This window comes from Haliotis rufescens, unplaced genomic scaffold (assembly GCF_023055435.1).
Source record: "Haliotis rufescens isolate VD_foot unplaced genomic scaffold, xgHalRufe1.0.p SCAF_58, whole genome shotgun sequence".
Taxonomy (NCBI): Eukaryota; Metazoa; Mollusca; class Gastropoda; order Lepetellida; family Haliotidae; genus Haliotis; species Haliotis rufescens.
Genome location: NW_025964312.1, coordinates 2,641,644 through 2,655,442, shown reverse-complemented (window position 1 = coordinate 2,655,442; position 13,799 = coordinate 2,641,644). Strand labels below are relative to the sequence as shown.

Genomic DNA, 13,799 nt, shown 5'->3' with positions numbered 1-13,799 from the left:
TGTTAAAAATAGCAAACACATTGTCATATTTTCCTCACGATAATATTGTAATAGTTTGTCAGGGAAAGTTATTCCCATAAACATGATGTTATCTTCTACATGTGTGAAAAACAGAAATAATCAGCATGCCTACCATCAACGTGTGTCAAATGATGGTCCCATAGCTCACATGTACTGACTGCCTCTTGAAGAGGTGAGGTGAGGTGAGGTGAGGTGAGGTGAGGTGAGGTGAGGTGAAATGGGGTTTAACGTCGCGTCCAAGATTATTGCACTTATATAGCGACGTGCATGCACGTGTGTGCATGGCTGCTTGTACTAGTCTGGACTAGTGCCGATTTATAGTGGTAGCCCACTGAGATACCATGCCGCAGTTTAACATGAATACCCCACTCAGACACAGTAAACTGACTCTGAGCCGACCAGTCCTTGTTTTAGCCCTCTTAATGCCGAGAGCCAGACAGGGTAACAACAAGAGCCATCTTTTAACGTCTTTTGGTATGACGCGGCCGGGGATCGAACTCCAGACCTTCCACTATCCAGGCGGACGCTCTACATCTAGACCATGGAGGCGGTCGGCACTTGAAGAAAGGTGGAAACAGCATACACTGAAGACAGGACCCTAGCTATAACCTCCATAACTGTCTGACGCCACTACCAATAACTGCCAGTCAATTCTGTCACAGTTGTTTTTGCACCATTGCTTATGGACCCGTGAAGATTCCGGGGTAGAATAGGTCTTCAGCAACCCATGCTGGCTGTAAAAAGTGACTATGCTTGTCGTTAAAGGCGACTAACGGGATCGGGTGGTCAGGCTCGCTGACTTGGTTGATGCATGTCATTGATCCCAATTGCGTGGATCGATGCTCATGATATCAATCACTGGATTATCTGGTCCAGACTCGATTATTTAAAGACCGCTGTCATATAGCTGGAATATTGCTGAGTGCAGCGTTAAACAACAAACCAACCAACCAGTGCTTATGTATGATGACTAGAGTTTGTGATAAAACAACTGACCCTTCTTACAAGAGCTTCGCTACCCTCGCCCGACAGGGGTCCACCTCTGATGTCCCTTCTTAATGACTACCAAAGGTAGAGTGGGATAGCCTTTAGTTGCTACAGGGTTTCATCGTCACGCCAAAAGTCCATGCTCCATTTTCTATATGGGCCCATTTCTAGTGTCCTTCGGCTGGGATATTGCTGGATTAACGTAAACTTTTCTCCTTTTGTCCAAAATAAAATGCAATATAAAAAATACTTCTCCATCAGGGGTCAGTGCATTGTGATGCTGCCTTAACAATATTCTTAAGAATTTGGTAAAATAATATTAATTCCATATGACATACATCAACACTTTTTCGCCATCTACTCATCTATGCCAAACATTCTTTAGTATTTAGCTTAAGAAAAATATATTTCCCACCTGATAAGTACATTTCAGGCATAGAAAATGGAAGTTATACTGCAACAGTCTAAGCCCTTTTTTTCCAAACACAAGTCTATTTACCAAGTTGGTGATGTGAAAATTTGTATAGAGGCTTGCTCAACCAACTCATGAATGAATTGACGCAGGTAAATATGTATCAGGAAATCTCTACCCCCTGTGAAAGGAGGTGTTTGGAGGCAATGAACTGGCCCATCAGGACCCTGTGACACATCAGTCTTGAAATACTAAACCAACGTGAGATAACAATTCTGATTCGTGGGCATGCTGTTGTACACTAGAGCCCAGATTAGGAGCTGACAAAATATATGATCGCTGATCATATCTTTTTCAACACAAAATATGATTGTTGAAATAAAACTGCCTCGTTTTTTTAACAAAAATCTTGTTGTGTATACTGCTTGAAGAGGCTTCCCCTGGCTTCAAGTGTATCATATATCCAATACTTTGTCAAAACAATCCTGACCACATGTGGTAAATATTCTGGGAACAGTAGTGCATTATGTATGTAGAATCTATAATTCCTGGAACACTGGTGTATATTACATTTACATGGTCTATAATTCCTGGAACAGTGGTGTATATCACATATACATGGTCTATAATTCCTGGAACAGTGGTGTATATCACATTTACATGGTCTATAATTCCTGGAACAGTGGTGTATATCACATATACATGGTCTATAATTCCTGGAACAGTGGTGTATATCACATATACATGGTCTATAATTCCTGGAACAGTGGTGTAGATCACATATACATGGTCTATAATTCCTGGAACAGCAGCGGTAGAAACTAACAGGTTTGATCCACTAGTCCTTATAATGATAATATATAGCAAAACCCTAAAAAAGGGCAAATTTCTACTAGTCCTTATGATACTATTGGGTGGTTTGGCAAGGATTACAGGACTAGTGCCAATGTCTAATGCTGAACAGTGTTGGGTATTACATATACATGGTCTATAATTCCTGGAACAGTGGTGAATATTACATATACATGGTCTATAACTCATGGAACAGTGGTGAATATTACATACACATGGTCTATAACTCATGGAACAGCAGTGTATATTATCTATACTCAGTATACTGAGTACATTCAGTGGTGATTTTCTCAAGCACCCAAGGGCCTTTCTTTATAACCATGGTTCGATTTCAAGTGGCACTCATGTGCTTGTGTCCAAGCCAATGATGGTGTATCTGATCTGTGGGACGCTACACCTGGCATTTCACACATGGTATCATTACAGACCCACAATGGCAGGAAACCCAGCGCTTGACCTTTATCTACACATGCAACACACAGATTAGGGAGGAAGCCTGTAGCTCCATGCAAAGATCAGTCAATGTTAAGGTAGGCCACTTGAGCACTGTGGTTGGTGTTTTAGCTGAATAGGTGAAATCCTGGGTTCTATTTCAGTGTTAGAAATTGGCACTAGTCCTATAATCCAAGCCAAACTACCCAGTGGTAAAGATATCATAAGGACTAGTAGAAATTTGCCCTTTTTAAGGGATTTGCTAGGACTAGTGGACAAAAACTATTAGTTTCTAACCCTGTATTTCAAAATGTCATATTTTTCCTTTTTCAAGACTTGGATGTTCTTAACTGTTGCATTATTGCTTGAGTTAAAAGTATAAGGATTAATTAGTTGTCTTTTTATTTAATCAAAAGTGGGTGACGGGGATGACATTACATCAGATAAATAAATTAGCTGATGCTCAAGAAGTATAATTAATTGCAACTTTTGTTTAGACCATTATTTCCATCATGGTAGATCCGGTCCTGACTGTCAAATGTTTATGACAGAAACAGTATTTGTATAGGCTAGCAAAGCCTCCTCTAAACCCTCCCCCCGACCTCCCATCCCAACCACCCCCTTGCCCCTGCACCCACCCCTGCTAGGTGTCCTTACACAGCCTTCACTTATGACCCAGGTTGCTACAATGGCTGAGTGTATATCTATCAAAGTACATGACAAAGCCGTCTAGTTCCCAGACAAAACAATCACTTCCATTCAGCAATAAAGTTTTCCTGGCTACAAAACCTTTCTGATATCATCTGCAAAGAAAGATAGGACCCAACCATCAATCAAGCTGATAAAATAAATACCCTAGGCCCAACACTACACCCTTGTCACACACCACTGTCTTTTTTCAAAAATATAATCTATCACAGTCTGGTATAGTTTAGTGCAATTTCCCTTTAGGGTTAACTAGGTTTAAAGCTCTACCATACTGCTTTACACTGCATCCGGTGGCTTCACTGAAAAGTATTGGTATTTTTAAGCAGACACTATAATGTCAATTTAAAGGTCACCATCAAGTGCTTGAAAGGCTTCCAGACCAAAATTATCATGTGACATAAATCCATTATATGTTATCTATTTTCTGCCACAAATAAGGGAAAATATTACTTGTGTAGTTTAACACACTTATTTTCATGCACCTACAATAGACAATAAACTAATATGTTTCTTTAATCCTTTTGGGGTTATTTTTTTGACAAATTTCTGAATACTTTATTCCAAATTAATTGAAAAATCATGATCAGTTATAATTGGCATTTTTCCAATGATGACAAACAACTTTATCATTAAAACACATTGTCGAATATTCGTATTCATGACTCAATAGGAATGTGTCAAAATTCATATTATAACCTGCTAAAAAATGAGGCAAAAAAGGTAATAATCTCCAATAAAATTTAATATCTGTCAAATTAACTATTTTTTTCAGAATACTTATACACTATATCAGTTCATAACTTGTCGGATGGAATTAATATACGAAAATGTATAATGGAAACATCTATACTCTATTGAATATGATAATCATGTTTGACAAAAACATGTTTAAGAATACTGTACCATTGAAAATACATCAATCTTGATAACACAATTACAAAACACTTATATGAAAAATCAATACTATAATATCATGAAACAGATATCAATCTAGCCTTGATTACGAACACGATGCGAGACGTGGCATTTGTTAGCCTGAAATGGGAAATAGATGACTCGCAATCAAGTGACAGTGATAGAGGTGATCCGTCGCCAATGGCAGGGTATTTACCCCGTCTTAAGTCAATCTCATCAAGGTGGGTATCTGATAGACTATGCTGACGGTAAATAAAGAACATAATTTGTCACGACTGACACCGAGGGTGTGTAAATATGCCGTGGTCTCTTAAGGCACTGACTCCCTCTGCTCCTTATTGAGTGAGTGAGAGTAATTGAAATTGTGAGTGAGTGAGTGAGTGGGTGAGTGAGTGAAATTGTGAGTGAGTGAGTGAGAGTTATTGAAATTGTGAGAGTGAAAACTATTTAAATTGTGAGTGAGAGATATTGAAATTGTAAAGGAGTATATAAAGTATGTGAGAGTGCAAGTGAAAGTGTGAATGAGTGAGAAAGACAGTGAGGGTTTGTGTGTAACTGAGAACAAGTGAATGTGTGAGTGAGTGAGTATTGTTTTCCACCACTTTTAGCAATATTCAAGCAATAGCACGGCAGGGGACACCACAAATGGGCTTCACACATTGTACCCATGTCAGGAATAGAACCCGGGTCTTCAGCATGACGAGTGAACTCTTTAACCACGAGGCTACCCCACCGCCCCATGTCTGAGAGTGAGGGTGATTGAAATGTGACGATATGATATGTGAATGTGAGTGATAGTGAGTGATGCTCAGAAACAAGAGTGAGTGAGTGAGTGAGTGAGTGAGTGAGTGAGTGAGTGAGTGAGTGAGTGAGTGAGTGAGTGAGTGAGTGAGTGTATAAGCATTATTCCAGCAACATGACATCAGGGAACACAAGAAGTGAACCAATGAATTTCATTTCCAAACTCTCAAAACAACTACTGTACCCACTGTAAAATAAAACATTTTGAAAAATCATTCCACAAAATGAATATTCTCAGAAATCAACCATTCATATTAAATTGAAATGATGAAATGTATGATTAAAGAGACTGAGGAAATTATCACAGCCTTTGGGTAACCGCCGTCCTACGCAAACCAACCCTGTGTGAAGTAAATCGCAAAGAGGGATTCCATTTGCGAGAACATGATAGCTTTAATGGGTTGATATCATCAAAAGCAGCAATACAAAACTTGCATTCATCAAAAATCAATTGGCATTTCTTTTCCCCAGACTTCACACATTTCTACCAAATGTACACTAAAGTGGAGGATTGTCCATGCAAAGGGTAAGGGGCAGAAAAAAGAGGACCAGACTGGGACAGACACAGCAAACAGCCTTTCACTGATCATAAACCAGCTTACCACCTCCAGATCTGCACAAACGGCAGCTGCTGAGTCTATGCCAGACATGATTATCATAAATACCAATAAAAATCCGTCCTTGAAAATCTTTAAACGCAATTCAAATACCGATCAATCCAATACCATATAAAATGAATATTTGGTATGTGGAACAGTTTACTTCAGATCAGATCCGCGACAACACGTACAACATACTTCGACGACAAGAGACATCCACTACAACAGATTTTCGCAACAGACCTGCACATATGCATGGCTGCAACACTCAACCTGCTACAAGTGAAGGTCTGTGAGAAAACACTGAATGTCGTCTCTGTCACCATCTCATGGGGCTACAAGAACGGTTCTCATATTTTCCAACATCCAAAATACCTTTGACTGCACCTCGTCAATCTCCGCTGCATTGATCCAAGGAGGTAAAATCCACATCCATATTTGGCACAATGTATTGATGACGGGAGTGTTATGCAATACTTGATATATATTTTATTTCTAGATTGGAAAATATCACCGTGCAAGCAAGCTCAAGACGAGAATCAAATTGAGAAAGTCTGCACACATGCCAGATTAATTCTACCACGTTATATATTTTTCACAAACACTGATATGCAGCAAGTTCAGGTAATAAAAATATTACTACCAATATACCATAATGAAAAACTAATTTCACAAAAAATACACACTCTGATTCATGCATGTAGATTTCCCAGACAGCCTTGTCAGCAGGTAAACATCATAATCAAGGCTAAAGTTCTCAGGAAAGTAACACGATTTTATCACTCACAACCAAATATGGCCAAACACAACTTCTTGAGGTATTACGTGGAACAGGACACCTGACAATTACAGACATCACTTAGAAGGCTCACCGATGCACAACCCAAACCTACTACAGCACCAACAGACATGGCCAGCATGAAACAGTGTCTTACAAAACAGAAAGTCCTACCCTTTCTTTTACTGCATGGATTATTGTCAGGTTATTGTCTCTATAAAACCCTTTAAGTTAATAACAAATGTAGTGATCACCCAATTTGTTCAAATGCATATACTTGATTTTTTTATATTAAAAAATTATTTTTTTATGTTTCAATAGTTGTTACTTTTTATTTTATTCTTACTAAATTTATCAATGCCGGATGCAAAATAAAATGTCAACCTTAAAATTGAGCCAAGATTACAAAGGCCAACCCAAGAGCAAATTTGTTTTCAAGTTTCAATACCAGATAAACAAAGAACTACCTTGTGCATTACGTATTTTGTAACAATTTTTTTATAAATATCAAAATGTATTCAATATGGTGTATAACTGTGTATATCACCCCAGCCTGCCCCTCAGGGCTCAGCAAACAGGTAGGTTAACGGAAGTACTACCAATCACCTCATTTTACCTGCAATCAAGCAACATCAAAGAAACACAGGTGATAATCCTACCTGAGATGGCTACTTTGTTTTGTCTATCACATGCGTCACTGAGCCTGTGATGGAAGACCACAGTTTCCTGGTTGCCCTCCATGCTGTTGTATATCAAGGGGCCACTGCAAAGTCCCTTCTCCATCGCACACACTGCAGTATCACTTAGATCACTCGACCATTATCCACATTAGATTTAACACAGATAACATGTGACTGTCCCTGGTATTATCTACTCAGCTTGCATCGCATGGCAGTGTCACTCTGCTGGACACCGCTTGCGGTCAGCGGTGGGTCGTTATGATACGTAACGTCCACTGTGGGTTATACGACATTGGAGACACAGAGGACACGTCCCGAACTACACATCAAAGTTGTCCGTCTAAACCACCTGGCTATCAGCTTGCCATTGACAGTACACCTTAGCTCATTAACATACTGCATGCTGATTGGTCTGTGGGTTCATATAGAGTGACACGATTGGTGGAGGTCAGAGGTCAGTTGCAGGCTGGCGGCATGTACACACAAAAGACAGACGGAAAACATTCACCTAAGACTGGTACAAACAGTTTTGTAGAAGGGGTGGGAATCGTACGCGTTACTATTGATTTTCGGGTCGCTATTAGACAAAGAGGTACAGTAGCAGACAGTGGCTGTCAACACAAGCTGATATCATGAATTACCCTGTAAAGAGGCCCCTAGGATCCCATTACAAAGCAGTGGAGAAGATCACCGTGTCTCACTCAAACTGCCATGTCAATTAAGCAAATGAGAGTTGAATGTATTCAATTGAAAAATTTTCATTGAATTTTTAAAAAAATAAATAAAATGATCCAACTATTGAGTTCTTAGCATGTTCCGACAAATGTATTTTATGGATGATAGTTTTTTAAAGATGGAGCACAAACATTGAGGCTACATCATGGGAATCACGTTGAAATCATATACAATGAATTCCTGTTAATGTGGACGGTTACAGCGTTCCATGTGAAATTGTCCAGATCAACTAATTTCCAAATACTCAAATCTTGGTTGTGGTTGTATGTAGATGTGTCTGTCAGTACCTGTCTGAAAGAAGGGGTTTCCGGATTAACAGGGTCCAGACTAGTCTGACCAAAAAGGTTTCACTGTACAGGTATTGTAGTCCTTGTTAACCATCATTGTCTTATCACAAGCAGATGCACTAAATCAGCAGATTTCTTTCTTCCCTTGAAGAAAAGGCTCCTAGCATTCTTCTGGATAGAGAAGGTGGTGGGGTAGCCTAGTGGTTAAAGCGTTGCCTCGTCACACCGAAGGCCCAGGTTCGATTCCCGACATGGGTACAATGTGCGAAGCCCATTTCTGGTGTCCCCCACCGTGATATTGCTGGAATATTGCTAAAAGCTGTGTAAAACCATACTCACTCACTCACTCTGGATAGGTGTCATTCATTGTAAGTAATGTAAGTATTGCATCAACATATCAGAGTGAGTGAGTGAGTGAGTTTGATTTTACGCTGCTTTTAGCAATATTCCAGCAACATCATGGCAGGGGACACCAGAAATGGGCTTCACACATTGTACCCATGTCGGGAATCAAACCCGGGTTTCCCTTGTGACGAGCTAACGCTTTAACCACGAGGCTACCCGACCGCCCCCCAACATATCAGAAGTATCATATACATAAATCAATTAATAACAAATTAGTTATTCTGTATGTGTAAAGATAAAAAATTCTCATTTGCAAATAATCAACTTACTGCTTAAAATAGGCTGATCTATTAAATGTTCAAAATTGAATTTTCGGCTTTCTTGTTGTCCATCTTCACCATGGTAACGTTAAATATACATGTTTCTGTGGCAGAGAGTTATTAATTTAGCATCAACATTACTAAATTTGCATCGATACAGCATCGACTATCAATTTTTTAAATGTAAACATTGACATCACGATATACGATGACATCGCTGCTTTTGGAATTAAGTATTATGCACAATGTTGAACTCGTCTACAAGACCTAATGCAAGTCAGCAGGGATAGTAGCAGGACTGCTTCCACGAAACATCTGACCTCTTGCAAAAGTTCACAATCCAAACATGACATTAACGCAGTACACTAAAGTTATGGAAGTCAATAGATCTTGTATATTGGGCATGTCAGCTGGGTGCTGAGATCAATGAATATTTAAATTGCACATCAAGCTGAACAATAACATAGCACAGAGGCCATATAGCATGTATATCTGTGTAGGGTTTCTCAATAATAGGAGAGTCTAGGCTGCAGTAATCACAGTCTTTCCTCTGAGTTAATGGTGGGTTAGTGAGTGAACGTTCCTCCTAGAAACTCCAGCAGTGGGAGGCTGGGTGAGTGAGTGGGTGAGTGAGTGAATGAGTGAGTGAACGTTCCTCCTAGAAACTCCAGCAGTGGGAGGCTGGGTGAGTGAGTGAGTGAGTGAGTGAATGAGTGAGTGAATGAATGAATTCAACCAGGGTCTTCAACATGACCATCTGGCTAACCTTGGATGTCAGGTGGGGAAAAATAAAACAAAATAAATTATACAACATTTCAGATTTCTCTTCTATTCTTCAAAATGTCTGATTATGTTGTGATGTGTACTAAATGAGTCTAGCTTTTCTTGTTGTTCAACCTATAGTAAAGTACTGAAGGTTCACTGGTGACCTAAACACAGCAAGAAGCCATTACATATACACTACAAAAAAGAAATCACAGATTAAGTACTGAAATATGACAGATTAACTGTAGTAATATGAAAGAATCAGGTGTTCATTGAATTCTTTGGAGTCTTATACTTGAACTGCCAGGCCTACATTCCCCTAACAAGCTTATAAAGAAGCGATGTCAAATACAGCAAGCTGTCCCTCCCACAAACTTTCTCCCAATTCCCCTCACTGAAGCTTTAATCCGTTTTGTGTTAATATCAGTCAAGCACACTCAGATATCGACCCACGTCGTCTACCTGTTGCGACACGGAAATCAGTGAAATTAGACACAACACAAAGAACTTCATAAGCAATCATGCATATAAAGCCCTATTAACAATGCCATGAGGTGAATCAGTTACAAAGAAAGCTTGGAGTCGGTGAGGCGTGACCGCGACTGTTCAAATGTTTATTCAAAGACTTGAAGCCTGAATGCTGTGGGTACAATTGTACAGCTACACTGTCCATATTGTTGGAGATCTACAAAAGATTGGCGTTTACCTCTACTGATTGTAAACTGGTTGGGTGGGACAGAAGGAAGGCTGAAACGTTAGGGAAGTAGAAACTCATTTTCTGTGTCAGTTAATATCCTCGGTTCAACACGATCCGAAACATTGATTTGAAATGTTTTGAGGATGGACAAAGGACACCATACAGTGAGCATAGTGTTTAAAACATGGTACTATCTCATTAAAATCGGATCTTAGTTCTCGTTACCGCTAAACAAAGATCTGAGGACATCCCATTACGGGTCACATCAGACTGACATTGCACGAACTTTGACCGACCAATGGAATGACCAATCAGAAGGCAGCTTTCTCGTGCTTTACGGCACAAATTTCAAATTGGCGACTACGCTTCGAAACATATTTTGACAAATTCTCGATTACAAATTTGAAACATGAACAAAAAAACATTCTGGAATGGCTAATAGATGGTCTAGATTGTAAGGATTCAGTCGTCAAACCTGTAACTATCGTTCGGAATACCCCATGTTAAAGTTTTCGAGATTGCATGATTAGAAATCACATTCCGACTGTCACATTCATAATCTGGTACTGAGCAACGCACTGATTGGTCTGATGAAAGGTCGTTCTGACGTGACCCCGAATGGGATGTCTTCAGATCTTTGTTTAGCGGTAGCGAGAACTAAGGTCTGATTTTAATGAGATTGAACAATGTACGGAACAGAACAGCAGGTGAACTATGTATATCAGTGTCACAAATTGGCACTAGTTCTGTAGTCCTTGCCAAACTGCCCAATAGTTAAGGTATCATAAGGACCAGTAGAAATTTGCAATTTTAAAGGGGTTTGCCGTGTGTTATCATCAGCAGGACTAGTGGACTATAACAAATGTTAGTTTCTACCGCTGGTATATCTACAAATATTTAGACCAACATTCTGTCAGTACAGTCAAACACTGTTGTGTCGCAGTTGAAGGGACCTGTGTAAATACTTTGAGTTATCTGCGGCTCGACTGAAAACCGAAAATGATGAATAAAGAAGGAATATGCAGCGACTAAGCTTTTACTTCAAGACAACTATTTGATGAAAAGTTTGACATAACAGTGTTTGACTGTAGTTTCATGTATAAGTAATGTTCGCTAGCCCACTGCCAAAAATCTTATAAGTCTACTAGCTGTCTACTGTCAACGAACTGTGTATACCTCTGCACTACTTTCAGTCAATCTTAGTGTTACTGTATGGCCAAGAATCAGGCGATCTCCCTTTACTGGAAGAAATATTACCAGACTCAGGCCGCAGATGAGAGGATAAAGAACAGTAAACTACGGTTATAACGAACTCAAAGGGACAGCTATTTTTAGTTTGTTATAACCGTAGTTCGTTATAAGCATATATACAGCATAACTACAGCAAATAGTTGGGACTAAAAAGTAAGTTCGTTATATCTGTCAGTTCGTTATAAGTGTGTTCGTTATCACCGTAGTTCACTGTACCAGCAAACAATCACATGGATGATCAGTCAAGTCTCTTTTCCCTTTACTAAAACAAAATTATTGTATGTGCACTTTATTTCTGAATACCTTTAATGCTCAGAAAGTGTCTTCCACCCAAATTAGATGGGAAAGAAGACTTGGACGACAAGTAGGACACTTCAAATATATCTAAATATTTATCTTAACCTACTCAGAGGCTAATATTTGGCTCAAAGTCTGCAGCAATTCCCACATTGAAATACGACCCCCTACTGATGCTATTGTAGTCACAACTAATGAAAAGCCATCAGTATTTTTTGTATATCACTGATAACAGGTTCACAAGAGGACGTTGCTCTGTGCTTATTGAATGCAATGGAAACATACAAAGACAAAATACACAAAATAATCCCAATTTCACGGCCATGGGCACATAAACTTTGTTTGAATCATGAATAAATCCCTGGTACCTTACCCGGCCATATTAAAGAAAAGTCATAGTTAAAACTCTTCCTTGATTCCCCCTCGTTCATCGTTTCATTTCATGTGAGCAGCCTCCTCCCCTTGTGATTACTGCCCTGTCAGTGTTCACACCTGCAAACTTGTCCCCTCTACAAGCTGTGGTTAGAGGCCCACTTCACATCCCTGGTCTCTGCCATGTCAAATGTGTCACCACACTTCACGTTACGCTATCTAATCTCAAGTGAGAAATTTGTACTCTCGCCTCCAACCTGTTAACAAGGGAGATAATTATGTAATACCTGATTACACGTTAGTTACCTGTCCATGCAGTGTTGGCAGTCACCGACTGAAGGTGATTGATTTCACCCGTCAAATCAAGTGTAACCTATGACCTTGACCTTACAGCCCCCTCATCAGGGTAAACATGGTAAACATGGTAAACAGAGCCTTTCTGTTGTGTTTTGTTTGTTTGTTTGTCTGTTGTTTAACGCCACACTCAAAAATAATTCAGCTATATGACGGCAGTCACTAAATATTCAAGTTTTGATTGGACAATCCAGTGATTGACATCATGATCATTGATCCACACAATTGGGATACAATGACATGTATCAAACAAGTCTGCAAGCCTTACCACCTGAACCTGTTAGTCGCCTCTTACGACAAGCACAGGTGCCTCTTACTGCAAGCATGGGTTTTTGAAGACCTATTCTATCGCGTATCTTCACCGGTCCTTTCTTTTATGAACAGGATTATGTTAATCTGACAGATTCTGATTGGGTGAATTTGGTTTCACGTGACTTTTAACAGTACTCCAGTTATACCATGGCATGTCAGCTTGATGTGGGTGGAAAGTCCGAAGTGATCTCAGTTTTGTGAAATCAACAAGCACAGGTATGCTGCTGACAAACTTAGAAAAATAATTTGCGCAGACCAGGACTTGTAACATGGCCATAGGTTTCTGGTACATCCAAGGGGGGCAACTCTGCACATCCAATTGTGGCACGTTATATGACTGGGCCAAACTGATTCTGACAATGATCTGACAAAGCATCATAAGCCACTGCAGCAAGTGCTACCTTGGAACCTGTAAAAATTGGAATCTGCAAACCTGAGAATCTGCAGATCTTGGAATCTGAGAACCTTGGAATCTCTGAAACGTGGAAACTGTAACCTTTGGAATTTGTGAACATTGGAATCTGCGAACCTTAGGATCTGCAAATCTTGGAATCTCTGAAACTTGGAATATGTAAACCTTGGAATCTACAAACCTTACAGTCTGCAAACCTCAGAATCTGCAAATCTTGGAATCTGTAAACCTTAGAATCTGCGTCCACTTCAAGACAACAAAACACTACAATCTTTAATCAGGCTCCTGTCACTTCTGGGCAGTAGCAGCTGGACGTCACTAATTCTAGAACCACATCCAACTGAAACTTCCTTCCTTCAAATGGTGACAACGAAAAAAAAAAAGTACTAAGATCACTTTCTCAAGCAAAACAGTTCAATGTGTTCATAGTTCCATTAATCAACTGGTCACAAATGATCTTTGAACAA

General features: G+C 39.6%; 1 protein-coding gene across 6 annotated transcripts in view; it reads right to left on the bottom strand.

Moving 5' to 3' along the window:
* Positions 1 to 13,799, bottom strand: part of LOC124149581 (kazrin-like) — a 171,160-nt gene that overhangs the window by 62,297 nt on the left and 95,064 nt on the right. The window contains exon 1 of one of the 6 annotated variants that reach the window (XM_046521261.2): positions 7,165 to 7,567. The exons of the other annotated variants lie outside the window; for them this stretch is intronic. Coding sequence (XP_046377217.1) covers positions 7,165 to 7,288 — 124 coding nt within the window. The 5' untranslated portion in view covers positions 7,289 to 7,567. Of the gene's footprint in view, positions 1 to 7,164; positions 7,568 to 13,799 lie in introns of those variants that run through there. 6 annotated transcript variants of the gene reach the window in all.